Source organism: Mesocricetus auratus, unplaced genomic scaffold (assembly GCF_017639785.1).
Source record: "Mesocricetus auratus isolate SY011 unplaced genomic scaffold, BCM_Maur_2.0 Super-Scaffold_100007, whole genome shotgun sequence".
NCBI lineage: Eukaryota > Metazoa > Chordata > Mammalia > Rodentia > Cricetidae > Mesocricetus > Mesocricetus auratus.
The window spans coordinates 80,819,666-80,833,515 of record NW_024429191.1 but is presented as its reverse complement, the minus strand read 5'-3'; the positions used below and the strand labels follow the sequence as shown (position 1 = coordinate 80,833,515).

Sequence of the window (13,850 nt, the reverse complement as noted above, 5' to 3'; positions counted from 1 at the left end):
AGACCATGTTGGATGAGGAAGATGTGAAAGTCGCCGTGGATGTCTTGAAAGAGCTGGAAGCTTTAATGCCCAGTGCAGCAGGCCAAGAGAAGCAGAGAGACACCGAGCACAGGTTTGTCCCTCATGTCCTTGTCCTTCTCATTTGCATATTTAGTATACTGTGACAGTTGAATTCCAGGACTTGTTAAGCAAACCCTGGGACAAGTGTGTAGATTAACTGGCTATGTACTAGATTGGGTTTCCATTGCTCCGTGTCAAAAAGGTGTTCAGAAGTTAGAAACTAGGGCTAAGGAGGCCAACTCTGTCTGTGGCCTGATCTTTACTGACCTGTGGGGATGTGGTGGTCATTGAAACTCCTTTCTAGTTCAGCAGTTAGAGGGTGCTGAGCTTACACATAGTGGCACTGTGCTGGGTACTTGGAGATGCAGAGGTGAAATTGGGTTGATTTATTTTTCAAACAGGTACTTATTGATTTATTAGGGACAGGACAAAGAAGAAGCGGAGGAGTCGGAGCCGAGACCGTGACAGAGACCGAGACCGAGACAGAGACCGGGATCGAGAACGAGATAGAGAACGAGACAGAGATAGAGATAGAGACCATAAACGGAGGCACCGATCCCGCTCTCGGTCACATTCCAGGACCCGGGAGAGGACTAAGGGAAAGTCTAGATATCGGTCCAGGAGCAGAAGTCAGAGTCCCTTCAAAGATCGGAAAGACCGGGAAAAGTATGGGGAGAGGAATCTGGACAGGTGGCGGGATAAGCATGTGGACCGCCCTCCCCCTGAAGAGCCTGCCATTGGGGACATTTACAATGGCAAAGTGACCAGCATCATGCAGTTTGGTTGCTTTGTGCAGCTGGAGGGCCTAAGGTATAGTTGTTACTCTTTCTCATCAGTATGGCAAAACGTCTTCTACTGCTGAGGTAGGAGTGTGTGTTCATAGTCTCAGAAGCTGTGAACAGTTATACTTTAGTCATTCAGGTATACCAGGGTTCTTAGAAAGTTTTACTTTTTGTTATTTTTTAAAATTATATTTTATTTTTGAGATGGAGTCTGTCTGCCCTGGCTGTCCTAGAATTCTCTATGTAGACCAGGCTGGCCTCAAACTCACAGGGATCCATCGGTCTCTGCTTCCCAATTGCTGGGATTAAAGGTATGTGCCACAATGTCCAGCCTTTTTGTTGATGCTGGGGTTTTGTTTTTTTTGTGGTGCTGTGCTTCGAATTTAGAATTTAGGTCCTTGAGTATAGTAGGCAAGTTCCCTGCCATATTCTTAGCCTTAGATTCTTTTTTGATTTTGAAATGTCCCAGATCCATTTATTACTTCCTCTGCTATCAGGAGATCTTCCCTTGCTGGTTGTGACAGTTGGGATTGACCCCTCCCTTCCCCCTCAGTCAGTATCTTTTCTTTGGAAGGGTTGCAGTGCTAGCACTATCTCACTGTTTGACCAACTTCTTGGTGCTGTTTTGTGGGCTTAAGCCCCTTCCTCTTCTTCCTTCCTTCCTTCCTTCCTTCCTTCCTTCCTTCCTTCCTTCCTTCCTTCCTTCCCTCCTTCCTTCCTTCCGTGTGTTATATGCATGTGTCCATGTTCATGTGTGAATGTGTGTGCTTGTCTCTGAGGGTGAACATGGAAGCCAGATGTTGGTGTTGGATGTCTTCCCTAACTGCGCTCTGCCTTAGTTTGGTTTTTTGTTGTTGTTTTGGTTTTTTGAGATAGGCTTTCTCTGTGTAGCTCTGGCTGTCCTGAAACTAACTCTGTAGACCAGGCTGTCCTGGAACTCAGATCTGCCTGCCTCTGCCTCCTGAGATCTGGAATTAAAGGCATGTACCACCACACCCAGCTTCTACCTTAGCTTTTGATACAGGGTTTCTCACTGACCCTAAGGTTGCCGATTAGGCTAGACTGGCTGACCAGCAACACTTGGGATCCTCTTGGCACTGCCTCTCAGCGCTAGGATTACATGCATACACTGTTGCATCTCTTTTTTGTTTTGTTTTGTTTTTTGAGACAATGTCACATAGTCCTGGCTACCCTGGAACTCATGATTTGCTTGCTTCTGCTGGATTTAAAGGCATGTGCTACAGTACCGGTCTGGCTTATACTGGCCTGGCTTTTTTTTAAAAGATATATTTGTTTTATTTTATGTGTATGAGTATGCCTGCATGGCCCAATGGCTTTTTAATGTGGATGCTGGGGATCCAGACTCAGATCCTCTTGCTTGTGTAATATGTACTTTACCAACTGGGCCATCTTCCTTGTCTTTTTGAGGCAAAGTCTCACCATGATAGACAGTATATGTAGCCTCAGACTTATTATGTATCCCAGGCTGCCTTGCCTCCTAGGGCAAAGGTTTCAGGCCTGTGAAGACTTGTTCAGTTCCAGTAGGAGTAGAAGTAGTTAGGGAAAGGTATGTTTAGGCATATTCCAGAAGTGTCTGACTTTCTCTCAGGAAGCGGTGGGAAGGCCTAGTGCACATCTCTGAGCTTCGACGGGAAGGTCGAGTGGCCAATGTGGCTGACGTTGTGAGCAAAGGCCAGAGGGTGAAGGTCAAGGTCCTGTCCTTCACTGGGACCAAGACCAGCCTGAGCATGAAGGTAGGTGATGTGTCCAGTCCGCTTCCATAGCTGATGGCTGGGTGTCGGAAGACAGCACACGGACAGCACCCTTGTTATTGTGCTCTAGGATGTGGATCAAGAAACGGGAGAGGATCTAAACCCAAATCGACGTCGAAATCTTGTCGGGGAGACCAACGAAGAGACATCAATGCGGAACCCTGACAGACCCACTCACCTCTCCCTCGTCAGTGCGCCTGAAGTCGAAGATGACTCACTGGAGCGCAAGCGGCTCACACGTATCTCTGACCCAGAGAAGTGGGAAATCAAACAGGTTGGGCTCTCAGAGTCATTCAGCATGTAGCATGGTGGTTAGGGGTGTGGGCTTAGACACGGCAGCCCGTGGTGGCTTCTGTCCACAGACTAGTTGTGTGAGCCATGTTACTGCACCTAGTGTGGCTCAGCGCCCTTAACCTGTCCATCAGGGCAGGATAGGATTAGCAGAGTGAACAGAGTTGGAACTTAGTACCTAGACTGTGGTAATTGTAATTTTGACTTCATTGTTATTTTCTTCATTCTTCAGTGAGCATTAGAATGATGGTGTGTCAAGTCCTGTGTAGCATTAGGGCTACAATGACAATATTTCATAGATCCTGCCCTTAGGGAACCCAGTGTCCAGTGCGGCAGAGACAGTATTAAATAAGTAACTGCAGGGCTATGTGCCACATGATCAATGTGGGCTGGCGGCTGTGGTGATAAGGGAAGGCCTGGTAACCCTTCTTGGGGACAGTACCCCCCCTAAGCCCATGCCTTCAGCACCATGTCATTCTGTTCCCTGAGGATGGATGTGTGCCTCATTCCTGACTCTGATATGCTGGGTTCCAGGAGAGGACAGTTTGATTTCCTTGTGTGAAATCTCTGGAGTTAACACTGAGAAAGAGTCTTGTTCCTAGCCCCAGATCTTAGTTACAAGTGCTGCCTTCTGTCCTTCGCTAGATGATTGCTGCCAATGTGCTTTCCAAAGAAGAGTTTCCAGACTTCGATGAGGAGACTGGCATTCTCCCTAAGGTGGATGATGAAGAAGGTAGTCTTCCACTTGAATTAGCTGGATGAGGGGTTGGGAGAGTGATTGACAAATTGTGTCATTAGAGTGGGCTGTTTATGGTTTAACTGACTGGGTATCCATCATTTGTTCCCTGGGGTCACCACTCACCTCTGGATAGTTTAAATAGTCAGTGTACTTATTAAATTCATTTACTTTTCTTGGGGCTCAGTACCATTTTTAAAAAAATATTTTTAAGAGATTAAAAAATTATTATATGTATGTCTGTGTGGTTTGTTTGTTTTTGAGGTAGGGTCTCTATTATGGAGCTCTGGCTGTCCTAGGACTTGATAGGTAGACCAGGTGGCCTTGAACTCATCACAAAGATCCACCTGCCACCTGCTGAAATTAAAGCTGCGGTGCTTGAGGAGGCCAGCAGAGGGCCAGAAATGAGATTCCCTGGAACTGAATTAGTGTGAGCTGCCACGTGGGTGTTGTACTCAAACCTGCATATGTGTTTCTCTACAAGAGAAACAAGTGTTCTTAACTGCTGAGCTCCTTAGTGTTTGTCTAGGTTGACACTTGAGTTACATTTTATTTGGTTTATTGCCTTGCAGTAATTTGCATATAAATTTGTTATTCATCTTAATTTTTTTGTGGGATCTCATTATGTAGTCTAGACGAGACTGGACTCTGTGTGTGTGTGTGTGTGTGTGTGTGTATCTGTGTGTGCACAAGCCCACAGCTTTCAGAGCATAGCTTGCAGTATTTGGTTCTCTCCTTCCACTATGTGGGTTCCAGGGATTGAACTCAGGTACCTGCAAAGCCATCTTGTCAGCTTGAAATTGTTTTTTTGTTGTTTGTTTTGTTTTTTATGTGCACCGGTGTTTTGCCTGCATGTATGTCTGTGTGAGGGTGTCAGATCTTGGAGCTACAGACAGTTGTGAGCTGCCACGTGGTTGCTGAGAATTGAACCTGGGTCCTCTGGAAGAGCAGCCAGTGTTCTTAACCACTGAGCCATCTCCCTGAATTGTTTTAATGAAAATAATTGGTCATTTCTGTCTTGCTAATGGATAATTCTTTTTGGTGTGCTTTTAGATGAAGATCTGGAAATTGAGCTGGTTGAGGAGGAGCCTCCATTCCTGAGAGGGCACACGAAGCAGAGCATGGACATGAGCCCCATCAAGATTGTTAAGGTGGGAAGAATCTCCACTAGCTTGTTCTTTTGGAGTGATAGCATCAGCCATGTCAGCAGGGCTCAGATGTCCAACTGGTAACCAGGGTCTTGTAAATGGAGAGGGGCTCATCTCTGTTGCCTTGCATGGTTAGCCTTTGTCTGCATATATTACTGTGTTTTTGTTTTTTTTGTTTTTTTTTTTTTGTTTTTTCGAGACAGGGTTTCTCTGTGGCTTTGGAGGCTGTCCTGGAACTCACTTGGTAGTCCAGGCTGGCCTCTAACTCACAGAGATCCGCCTGCCTCTGCCCCCCAAGTGCTGGGATTAAAGGCGTGCGCCACCAACGCCTGGCTACATTACTGTGTTTTGAGAGAAAGCAGAGATAAATAGATGTGCTTGCTCTGCCATTATTGCTTTGTTGAGGATGTAGGGTTTGCATCTTCAGGGCCCTGGAGGGCTGAACTGCAGGAATGCAAACCAGAATTCTCAAAAATTTTGGTGTGGAAAGATTATTTTGAAGGTCTGCCACCTCAACAAGCCCATATAATGTTCATAATGGTTTATTTGTTTGTTCTTTGAGAAAAGGTTTTACCATCTAACCCTGGTTGGCCCGGAACTCTCAGATCTCTACCTGCCTCTGCCTCCAGAGTGCAGGTGTGAGCCATGACATCCAGCTATAATCCACTGTTACAGTCTTTCAGTGTTCTTCTCACGTGGTCTTAAAACTGTTTGCATTGTTAGTGATGGGGAATTCACTAACACTTAAGGAAGCATATGATGAATCTGATCATTAATTCTGTCTAAAGCACTCGTACTGGTCTGAATTTAGTTCTTATGGATATACAGAATTTCTTTCCATTCCTTTTCCTCCACCCACCAGTCTATGTTTACATGTATGTACACTGATGTGTATGGTACAGGCATGTGACTGTATCACAGTTCACGTATGGAAGTTAGATGACAACTTGAAGCGACAGTCCTCACCTTCCACCTTGTTTGAGATGGGGTCTCTTTCACCATTGAGTACACCAGGCCGGCTGGTCCTGAGCTTCCCATTTCATTGTAGAAATGCTGGGATTGCAAAGATGTACACTGCTAGTCCTGGCTTTGTGTGGGCTCTGGGCGTCTGAACTCAGACCCTCATACTTGTGGGGCATGCACTTTACTCACTGGGACATCTCCCCGGTGTTTCTTTTTTTTTTTTTTTTTATTGTTTTAATTTTCTTTTGCTTTTTTGTGTCAAGGTCTCACTGCATAACCCTGGCTAGCTTGGTACTGGTTATGTAGCCAAGGATGTCCTCAAACTCTCAGGACTTCTCCTTGTCAGCCTCTGGAGTTCTAGGATCACAGCAGTCTAAACAACACCTTGCTCCCGCCATTTCCTCTGTCCTTTATGCATTTAAAAGTAGCATTGTCCCTCACTCTCTAAGGATTCTAATTTTCAAGCTAAAACTTCTTTCACTGATGGCCTGTTTCTTTCATGTAGCCTGAGACATTGATGTGAACTTTATTCCTTCTCACATTTTAAATGACAGTAGTTCAGCCATCTGCCCTTTTCTTTATTTTTAGATAGTCTCAGTCTTGTTGCCTTGGCTGGTCGGAAACTCACTATGTAAACCAAGGTGGTCTCAAACTCAGAGATCTCTCTGTCTCCCAAGTGCTGGGATTAAAGGTGAACAGCACTACATCGAGCTAACCATCCATTTTTTCCTAGATACTCAGTGCATGCTGCTTTTTCCTCTGTTGTTTTAGAACCCAGATGGCTCACTTTCCCAAGCAGCCATGATGCAGAGTGCCCTGGCCAAGGAAAGGCGGGAACTGAAGCAGGCCCAGAGGGAAGCCGAGATGGATTCTATACCCATGGGACTCAACAAACACTGGGTTGATCCCCTGCCTGATGGTAAGGCTCTGGTGTGTGGACCTTTTTTAAAAAATAAATTTAAGGCTTTGTGTATATATAAAACAGTGTTGATACATATACAAAGTGAAAATTTAGACTCAGTTTCCTTTTTACATTAGAGCCTATTCATAGATTTTTTTTTAATATTTTATTTATTTATTGTGTATACAGCCTTCTGCCTGCATGCCAGCAGAGGGCACCAGATCTCATTCAAGGTGGTCATGAGCCACCATGTGGTTGCCGGGAATTGAACTCAGGACGTCTGGAAGAACAGTCAGTGCTCTTAACCACTGAGCCATCTCTCCAGCCCTCATAGATTTTTTAAAAAATTATTTTTAGCCAGTGGTGGTGGCACACACCTTTAATCCTAGTACTTGGGAGGCAGAGGCAGGCTGATCTCTGAGTTTGAGGTCAGCCTGGTCTACAGAGCAAGTTCCAGGACAGCCAGGACTGTTACACAGAGAAGCCCTGTATTAGGGGTGAGGGGGAGAGTTCAAGGCCAACTTCAGCTATATTGGGACAGTATGAGCTGTATTAGATCCAATCTCAAAAACAACAGCAAAGAACAAAAAGATACAGTCTTTTGTGTATATGTGTGTATTTGGATGTATGAATAAATGCCACATGATTACAGGTGCCCTTGGAGGCCAGGAGGGGCCAACAGATCTCCTTACATGCAGTTGTAAGCCACCCAATATGAACTTGGGTTGAGTTCCATCTTTCCAACCCCTGTTTTATTTTTGTTTTTTAACTGTGTAGGGGTATTGTACCTGAGTGTTATCTCTCTGCACCTTGTGTGTGCCTGGGCCCATGGAGGTCAGAAGAGGACTTTGGATCCCCTGAGATGAGAGTTACAAATGACTGTGAACCACCATATGGGCGCTAGGAATCCAACTTGGGTCTTCTGTAATAGCAGTCAGTGCCCTTAATCAGGACTATCTCTCCAGCCCTGATTGTTTGTTTGTTTTGTTTTTTGAGACAGGGTTTCTCTCTGTAGCTTTGGAACATGAACTGGAACTCGCTCTGTAGGTCAGGCTGGCCTCAAACTCACAGAGATCCGCCTGCCTCTGCCTTCTGAGTGCTGGGATCAAATGCATGTACCACCACTGCCTGGCTTCTTTTTTTGGGGGGGGGTTTAGGAGACAGGGTTTCTCTGTATTGTTTTGGAGGCTATCGGTCCAGCCTGGCCTCGGGCTTTTTTTTTAAAGATGGAGTTTCATTATGTAGTTCCGACTGGCTTTAGACTTACTGTGTAGCTCAGGCTAGCCCTAAAATTTGCAACAATCCTCCTGCGTTAGCCTCCTTTGTACTGGGATTGCAGGTTTGAGCTGCCATGACTGGCTAGATCCTAATCTTTTATAGGGTTTTATAGAGTATGTGGAGGCAAGGGAGTAGTAGCCTGTGTTAACAGCTTTGTATTAGACAAGACTTTAGGAAGTCTGTGTGGATGGAATATTGTGTTGTTCTGGGTGGCAAGGGATGAGGCAAGAGTGGTAGACCAGGACTTTGTAGATGGTTTTGGTGTCTGCTGTGTGTGTGTGTGTGTATGTGTGTGTTTGGGGGGGTCTTACTATGTGACCCTATCTCAAACTTACACATATATGTATTTAAAGATTTATTAAGCTATGTGTCTGTGTGTGGGTCTGTACCTACAGAGCTAGAGATGCTGGACCGCCTGGTGCTGGTTATAGGTGGCTGTGAGCCACTCAACGTGGGTGCTGCAGTCCTCTGGAGAGCACACTGATCAGTCTCTCCTGCATCTGAGACAGAAGTATATTTTTATGGATGTTTTTACAATCAAATTTGTAACATTTTTGCAGTTTTCAGAGAGTACCTAAAATTCTCTTTATCTTGCTCATTATTTTGCTCCCAGTTCAAGTTACAACTTTGGGGTTAACCTTGAAAGCGTTAAATCTGGTGAAAGCCCCCAAGACACCACACACTTTATGACTGCCAGCCTGACAGAGCAAGACTAGTGGTGTCAAGGGAAGGGGAAAGGGGATTCTTTGGGAGTGTTGTAAAGTTAGGTGGTGATGGCTGCACAGCTTTGGGGTACATTAGAAGGCCTGAGCTAACTCTTGGGAAGAATGGCATGTAACAGTAGCTTGAGGCCAGCACTCAGTCTCTTTTCCTTTCCAGCGGAGGGCAGGCAGATCGCTGCCAACATGAGGGGGATTGGAATGATGCCCAACGACATTCCAGAGTGGAAGAAGCATGCTTTCGGGGGCAACAAAGCTTCTTACGGGAAGAAGACCCAGATGTCAATCCTTGAGCAGAGGGAGAGCCTGCCTATCTACAAACTGAAGGAACAGCTGGTGCAGGTAGGATGGGTGTAGTGTTTCCTAAGGGCTGTGTGTCGGGATGCTAGAGCTCGACGCCAAACAAGCACGGTTCTGGTTAGCTACACCCCCAGGCTCCTCGACTATCTATGTGTGTGTGCTCTTTTTCCCCCTTTTTAAAATTTAAATTAGAAACAAGTTTGTTTTACATGTCAATTCCAGTTCCCTCTGCCTCCTCTCCTCCCCTGACCCCCACTGACTCCCCCATCCCATCCCCTTTCTGCTCCCTAGGGAGGGTGAGGCCTTCCATGGGGAATCTTAAAAGTCTGTCATACGCCAGGCGTTGGTGGCACATGCCTTTAATCCCCACACTCGGGAGGCAGAGGCAGGCGGATCTCTGTGAGTTTGAGGCCAGCCTGGTCTACAGAGTGAATTCCAGGACAGCCTCCAAAGCAACACAGAAACCCTGTCTTGAAAAAAGCAAAAAAAAAAAAAAAAAAAAAAAAGAATGAAAAAGAAAAAGAAAGTCTGTCATATCATTTAGAGCAAGGCCTAGACCCTCCGTGTGTCTAGGCTGAGAGAATATCTCTCTAAGTCCATTCGCGTACTAGGGATGCATACTGATCCACTATCAGAGACCTCATACATTAACCAGAACTCCAGACTGACATCCTTGTTCAGGGGGTCTGGAACAGTCCTATGCTGGTTTCCTAGCCATCAGTCTGGGGTCCATGAGCAATACCTTGTTCAGGTCAGCTGTTTCTGTGGGTTTCTCCAGCTTGGTCTTGCCCCTTTGCTCATCACTCCTCCCTCTGTGTGTGTGCTCTTATGAGTGTGTATGTATGATGTAGGAGCCAGGCACATTCCTCAAGGCATGCGTGGGGGCTAGAGGACATTTTGTGGGTTGGATTTCTCTTACCTTTACTTGGGTTCAAACTCAAGCTTGTGTCAAAGAACCTTAAGCCACCAAGCCATATCACAGGATCCTTATTTTATTTTTTTAGGTGTGGCTTCATTCTAGCTAGCACAGGCTGACCAGAAACCCACTCTGTGTCTCAGGCTAGCCTTGAACTAATGACAATCCATCCTCTTACCTCAGCCTTCCCAATGTTGTGATGTCAGATGTGAACCACCACACCTGCCTTTAAAAATTTTTTTAAAGGTAGGGTCTCATGTATTCTCCATCTGGCCTCAAGCTTTCTGAGGATGACCTTAAACTATTGATATTCCTGCCTTAGTTCTGAAACTATGGGTATGCACCACCACATAGTACTAGGGATCAAGCTGGTGAACAGTCTACTAACTGAGCTACATCCACCACCCCTCCCCAGCCCTTCCTTTTGGTTGTTTGAGACATCATCTCATACCATATCCCAGGCTGATCTCAAACCTACTGTGTAGCCTAGTTTGGCCTCAAACTCAATAAAATTCCTCCTTCCTGCTTAGTGTTTTGCCTGCCTGTATGTCTGTACACCATGTGCATGTCTGTTGCCTGTAGAAATCAGAAGAGAACACTGGAACTACTGAGGTGCCATGTGGCTGCTGGGAATCAAACTCAGATCCTTTACAAGAGCAGCCAATACTCTCAATGGCTGAGCCATCTCTCCATCCCCTATGACAACTTTTAATTACTGTTTATATTGTGTTCCTTTCAGGCTGTGCATGACAATCAGATCCTAATTGTAATTGGAGAGACAGGATCTGGGAAGACAACACAGATCACCCAGTACCTGGCAGAGGCAGGCTACACTTCGAGGGGCAAGATTGGGTGTACCCAGCCCAGAAGAGTGGCAGCCATGTCAGTGGCCAAAAGAGTATCAGAGGAGTTTGGTTGTTGTCTTGGTCAAGAGGTAAGTGGTTGGAGAAGCTGCTGAATTCCAGAAGAAAAATAGAAAGGCCCAGATACTTTATCTTTAAAATGAGAATATTACTGCCTTTTTAGATTTCTCCCAAAGGAGAGAGGTTTTCTTTTTTTTAAGGTAGTCCTTTCTTTCTTTCTTTCTTTCTTTCTTTCTTTCTTTCTTTCTTTCTTTCTTTCTTTCTTTCTAAGATTTATTTATTTTCTGTATATGAATGCTCTATCTGCATGTACTCCTTTTTTCTTTCTTTCTTTCTAAGATTTATTTTCTGTATATGAACGCTCTATCTGCATGTACCCCTTTTTGCCAGGAGTGAGCATCAGATCCCACTGCAGATGGTTGTGAGCCACCATGTGATTGCTGAGAATTGAACTCAGGACCTGTGGAAGAGCAGTCAGTGTTTTTAATTCCTGAGCCACCTTTCCAGCCCCCGAGAGAGGTTTTCATTGTTATCAAGTTATTCAGGGTCAAGTCCAGGGCAGGGCAGACTTTACTAGAGGAAACCACTGTGATCTTGGTTAATTTTAGCTCTATTAGGATTATGAGGATCAGTCTGATGATTTCATAAAGGGACCCATGTCTTAGGTTTTCTTCTGTCCTGCCGTAGGTGGGCTACACCATTAGATTTGAGGATTGCACCAGCCCAGAAACAGTCATCAAGTATATGACAGACGGTATGCTGCTGAGAGAGTGCCTGATTGACCCTGACCTCACTCAGTATGCCATCATCATGTTGGACGAGGCCCATGAGAGGACCATTCACACAGACGTACTCTTCGGATTGTTAAAAAAGGTAAGTAGGTAAACATTGGTTTCTGGGAATAGAATTTGACTGCTCTGTGATGCTTTGCATAGTCTTTTAGTAAGCCATCTTACTCTTCCCTTTAGACAGTTCAAAAACGTCAAGACATGAAGCTGATTGTCACCTCAGCTACCTTGGATGCGGTGAAGTTTTCTCAGTACTTCTATGAAGCGCCCATCTTCACCATCCCTGGTCGAACCTATCCAGTGGAAATACTGTACACAAAAGAGCCCGAGACAGACTATTTGGATGCTAGCCTGATCACTGTCATGCAGATCCATTTAACAGAGCCACCAGGTGAGGGGAGTGGAAGGTTTTTGTCTTAGACCAAAAATCCTGCTGGATATATTTTTGGCTAGTCTTGTGAAAAACAATTTTAAATATTGTTCTCTTTGTAAGTCTCAGGCATGCATATTTGGAATGTGGTGTAAATGTTAAAAAAGTGATATAAGGTTTAGATGCGCTTAATTAAATGTAGATGGATGATAACCTCTTGGTTTATTTTTGTAATTTGTTTTTCTATTTTTTAAAGACATGGTTTCTTTTTATAGTCCTTAGTTTTTTTTAGTTCATAGTATGAATGTTTATTTGCCATTTGTGTGTGTGTGTGTGTGTTTTGTGTGTAGTAATATTGTTAGTGTTGCTGTAGCCTTTTACACATAAGTCTGGTGGTTTGTACCTGTGGTTCCAGCTACCAAGAGACTAAAGCAGGATTGCTTGAGCTAGAGGTTTAGGACCAGCCTAGAACATGATTCAACTCTATTTCAGAATAAAACAGATCCAACCCTGGCTTGCAGGCTCGTAATCCCAGCTAGTTAGCTAGGCAGATAGATCTCAAGTTCAAGGCATGCCTGGACAACTGAGTGAGACCTTGTCTCAAAACTTTTCAAAAGTGAAGAGATCTGGGGATGTGGCTCGGTGTGGACATGCACAAGACTAAATTCTACCTCCCATACCACAAAAGAAGCAACAAAACAGCCCCGACTCCCCCAGAGACAGAGTAAGTATAATGCCTCATTCTCTTCATAGGTGATATCTTGGTTTTCTTGACTGGTCAGGAAGAAATCGATACTGCTTGTGAGATCCTGTATGAAAGAATGAAATCCCTGGGCCCTGATGTCCCAGAGTTAATCATCCTCCCAGTGTACTCTGCCCTGCCCAGCGAGATGCAGACCCGAATCTTTGACCCAGCTCCTCCTGGCAGCAGAAAGGTAACATGGGACTAAAATGAGGCTGTTCCACATACCCTGAAGTCATGTGGGGCGTCTAGCCTCCCCAGTGATAGAATTACAAGCACATGCCACCATGCCTAGCATTTTTATATGGGTTGTGGGTATTGAACTCAGGTCTTCAGACTTGTGAGACAAGTATTTTACTAGCTGAGCTATCCTCCTGACTTAATTCATCATTTTTAAGTTAAAATAATTGATTTTTACAGCTGGACATAATGGCATGTGCACATCATGACACGTGTTCAGGTCAGAGGACAATTTTTAGGATTCAGTTCTATCCTTCCACCATCATTCAGGTCATCAGCCTTGGTGACAAATGTCTACCCACTTAGCCATCCTGCTAGACCTTGTATAAATTATATTTTGTATATTGCTCATGATAGACATTAGGTTAGTTCTACTTTGGGATATACCATGAGTACTTCTGCTGTGAACATTTGTTTACCAGTTTACTGGGATGTGTGTTCCTCTGAGTGTGGTTCTAGCAGTGGAGGTAGATAGGAGGGCACATGATGGTGTCAAGAGGTAGGGGGGTGAGGGGCGAGGGAAGAACTTCCATGCTTTAACTTGTATAACTGGGGAACACGGTTCTAACATGGGAGCAGGTTTGGGACAGGCAGATGTTGAGTTCTTCCTCTGTCCTGTTTCTGTTGATTGGATTGTTTTTTTTTTCTTTTTGTTTTTTTTTTCAACTACTACTTTTTTATGTTCATTGGTGTTTTGCCTGCATGTATGTTTGTGTAAGGGTATCAGAAGCCCTGGAATTGGTGTTACAGACAGGTGTGAGTCACCATGTGGGTGCTGGGAATTGAACTCAGGTCCTCTGGAAGAGCGACCAATGCTCTTAACTGCTGAGCTATCTTTGCAGCCTCCAAGGTTGCATTGTTTCTAAGCAGGGCCTTTGGCTGTGTGGCAGGTCAATGCCTTCCAGGGCCAGTAAGATAATGGTATGATGTGAGACATTTTGGCGCCTCTTAGCAATGATTTTTCTAAGCAATTGTGTTTTA

General features: G+C 44.8%; 1 protein-coding gene across 1 annotated transcript in view; it reads left to right on the top strand.

The window, feature by feature from the left end:
* Positions 1-13,850, top strand: part of Dhx8 (DEAH-box helicase 8) — a 35,409-nt gene that overhangs the window by 7,562 nt on the left and 13,997 nt on the right. Inside the window, exons 5-16 of the mRNA XM_040749856.1 lie at positions 3-112; positions 481-870; positions 2,452-2,596; positions 2,685-2,888; positions 3,551-3,638; positions 4,695-4,792; positions 6,524-6,671; positions 8,811-8,992; positions 10,606-10,800; positions 11,417-11,602; positions 11,698-11,908; positions 12,641-12,822. Of these exons, the coding sequence (XP_040605790.1) occupies positions 3-112; positions 481-870; positions 2,452-2,596; positions 2,685-2,888; positions 3,551-3,638; positions 4,695-4,792; positions 6,524-6,671; positions 8,811-8,992; positions 10,606-10,800; positions 11,417-11,602; positions 11,698-11,908; positions 12,641-12,822 (2,139 nt within the window). The remainder of the gene's footprint in view (positions 1-2; positions 113-480; positions 871-2,451; positions 2,597-2,684; positions 2,889-3,550; positions 3,639-4,694; positions 4,793-6,523; positions 6,672-8,810; positions 8,993-10,605; positions 10,801-11,416; positions 11,603-11,697; positions 11,909-12,640; positions 12,823-13,850) is intronic.